Source organism: Nestor notabilis, unplaced genomic scaffold, assembly GCF_000696875.1.
Source record: "Nestor notabilis isolate BGI_N333 unplaced genomic scaffold, ASM69687v1 scaffold18297, whole genome shotgun sequence".
Lineage (NCBI taxonomy): Eukaryota > Metazoa > Chordata > Aves > Psittaciformes > Psittacidae > Nestor > Nestor notabilis.
The window spans coordinates 36,094-38,636 of NW_009935329.1; the positions used below are offsets into that span (position 1 = coordinate 36,094).

At 39.6% G+C, this 2,543-nt stretch overlaps 1 protein-coding gene across 1 annotated transcript in view; it reads left to right on the forward strand.

The window, feature by feature from the left end:
- YLPM1 (YLP motif containing 1) overlaps window positions 1-1,790 on the forward strand; it is a gene marked incomplete at its 5' end in the record, with an annotated part of 37,809 nt that extends 36,019 nt beyond the window's left edge. The window contains 2 exons of the mRNA XM_010017795.1: window positions 840-1,018; window positions 1,390-1,790. Of these exons, the coding sequence (XP_010016097.1) occupies window positions 840-986 (147 nt within the window). The remainder of the gene's footprint in view (window positions 1-839; window positions 1,019-1,389) is intronic.
- Between the last annotated feature and the right edge of the window lie 753 nt (window positions 1,791-2,543).

Below are 2,543 nucleotides of genomic sequence, written 5' to 3' on the forward strand. Positions count from 1 at the left end.
GGAGAAATCCAGGTAGACTGGCAGAAAGGTGGTAAGGCTGCATCCCCAATTTACAAATTGGCACGGGACTAATCAGGATGTCAAGGAAGACCTCCTTCACTTACTGTTTTTTCTTGTCCTGCAACAGTGTGTTCCAGTTGAGTGTTCTGCACCTTAGCCCTTCATCGTTCTCACCTTCCTCACTCCTTCTTGTTGCACTCCCTCCCATTGGTGTATGGCTTTGTGAGTGAAGGAGTCGCTGTCTATGTTTGAACAGAATGCACGCAAGTGATCTGCGTGATCATGAAGAGCCACAGAGGAGATGGCTTCAGCTGTAAAAACTGGGAAATAACAAATGAATGAATGAAATTTAGTGTAAAGAAATGTATCACAGGAGATAGAGAAGAAGGCTGTCCCTCATTCATTGCCGAGTTGCTCTTTAACACTGTTGTTCCGCAGTTTTAGTGTTGTCTTCTAGATGTTTCCATTGTGTAATTGAAAGGCAGGTTGTACAGAAAATGAAGACGCTAAATGAATCTTTGATAATTCTTCCTGCAGAATGCATTGCTTTGAACAGAGAAATAATTGTAATAATTACACTTCAGCTCTCAGAATTATAGCATTGAAATGAAAAAGACTAATCAACTGTACCTTTCTTCTACTCCACGGACCACCCGGGATACTTAATTAACAATAATGTTACTGGTGTAGTTTCTGTCTTTACCCACTGGAAAACAAATTAATACTTATCTGTTCGAAGGAAAATGAATACAAATTAGAATTCTTATCTGCAGTGGAAAACCTAGATTTGTCTCAGGATTTCTTAAGAGATTGTCCTACTGATAGTCTGTTCTCCATAGGTGCGGTGGGCAGATCTAGAAGAAAAAAAAGATGCAGACAGGAAAAGGGCCATTGGTTTTGTTGTTGGACAAACAGACTGGGAGAAGATAACAGATGAAAGTGGTCATCTTGCTGAGAGAGCCCTCAACCGCACCAAGTATATATGAAAAACTGGTTAAATGAATTTTGTGCCTTTAAGGTAAGTATTCAGTCTTTCTCTTGTTCATAGCCTTGATGGGTCTCAGGGGTTTTTTTAAGAGTTAAGGTCGTAGTTCATGTCATTGTTAGAGTTCTTCCAGACAAGATTTTTTGATTTGGAGCCTTGTAGGTGTCAGCTATGGCCATGTCAATCTGCCTGCACTCTCCTGTACAGCATCTAAAAATAAAAGGATTGTCAGCTATCAATCTCCAAACCTTAATAGCAGGAAGATTATGTTTTCGTTAGAAGAGTGGTTTAGCTGTGTGCCTAAGTCAAGTCCTGTCTAGTTCAGATTTGGCTTGCTATATCTTAACACTGACCACATTAATTGCTGTTTCACTTGGTGTAACAAAATTTTCCTTTCTTTACAGGCCATTTGCTCTGAGGAGAAGTGAACCAAGGTGTCATGAGCATCTTGCATGGGTCATATCACTCCCACCTTCACAGTTTGTCTTCGTTACTTTAGTTTCATCAGTTTTTCTTGAGATATTGGCGGATAACCAGTGCCCTCAAAAAAACCAGCGCATCCCACTGCTCCTAAGTGAGAGAGACAGTTTACTTTTTAATACTTTTGGAGGGGAGGGAGGGGGAGGGCCAGTAGTTTTAGCTGGTGTTTGTGGAATAAAGTGGAAGGGTTAGACAGACATTACCTTCACTGTACCATCACAGAATGTTTATCACCTTTGCTTTGTGGCTGTTCTCGTTTTATACTGTATGTACCTTGTAGCTTATTGTATTAGGAAGCAGAACAATAAATTTCACTATAAACTTGATGTTCTTGGTGGACCATATAGCATGTTTTTTGTTTGACATTTTACATGTGGTCTGTGTTCACATGTTGACAGTGCTCAGAATCGTCCTCACCTGGAAGAGGTGCTCTGCTCATATTCTGGAATGTGTACGGTCTTCTAGGTTTATCACCTGCTCTTCTTCTCATAGACAGCCCCATTAAGGCCCCAGGTTTTGCTGGCCTTTAGGAGCCATACCCTTCTCATTCTTCTTGGAGAGCTGGAATGATCATTATTTTTTGGATCCTAGTTTCTCAGTTACATCAAATTTCCATTACTACATGAGTATTAATTATATTGGGTGGCTCTGAAATACTCAAGGTAGTAATGTATGAGAAACATTTCTTTAATGCTCAACTTAAAAACAGGTACTATTGAGTTCTCTGGAGGGCAGTCTAGAAAATTCATTTTGGTCTTAGTGTGTCTTTTAGTCAACACTGATCCCTATCAGGGTATTTCATTCCATTCATAAGTCTCCTGTGTCATAGAGAAACATCATTAAAAGAAGCAACAAAGACCAGAAGTTATACCCTTCTATTCCTTTGATAAATGTGTTTAGCTAAAAAAGATAAATGAATAGCAGTCCATGCTATTAAAAGTGGTACAAATTCTTCATAGATGCTGCTTTATCACTTCTGCACAGCATCAGGTTTGCTGATGAAAACTTCTTGTCCTCTCAGGTTTTGAAGCAAATGCGTTGTGTTAAAAAGTATGTACCCAGCCAAGGTGTTTAAATC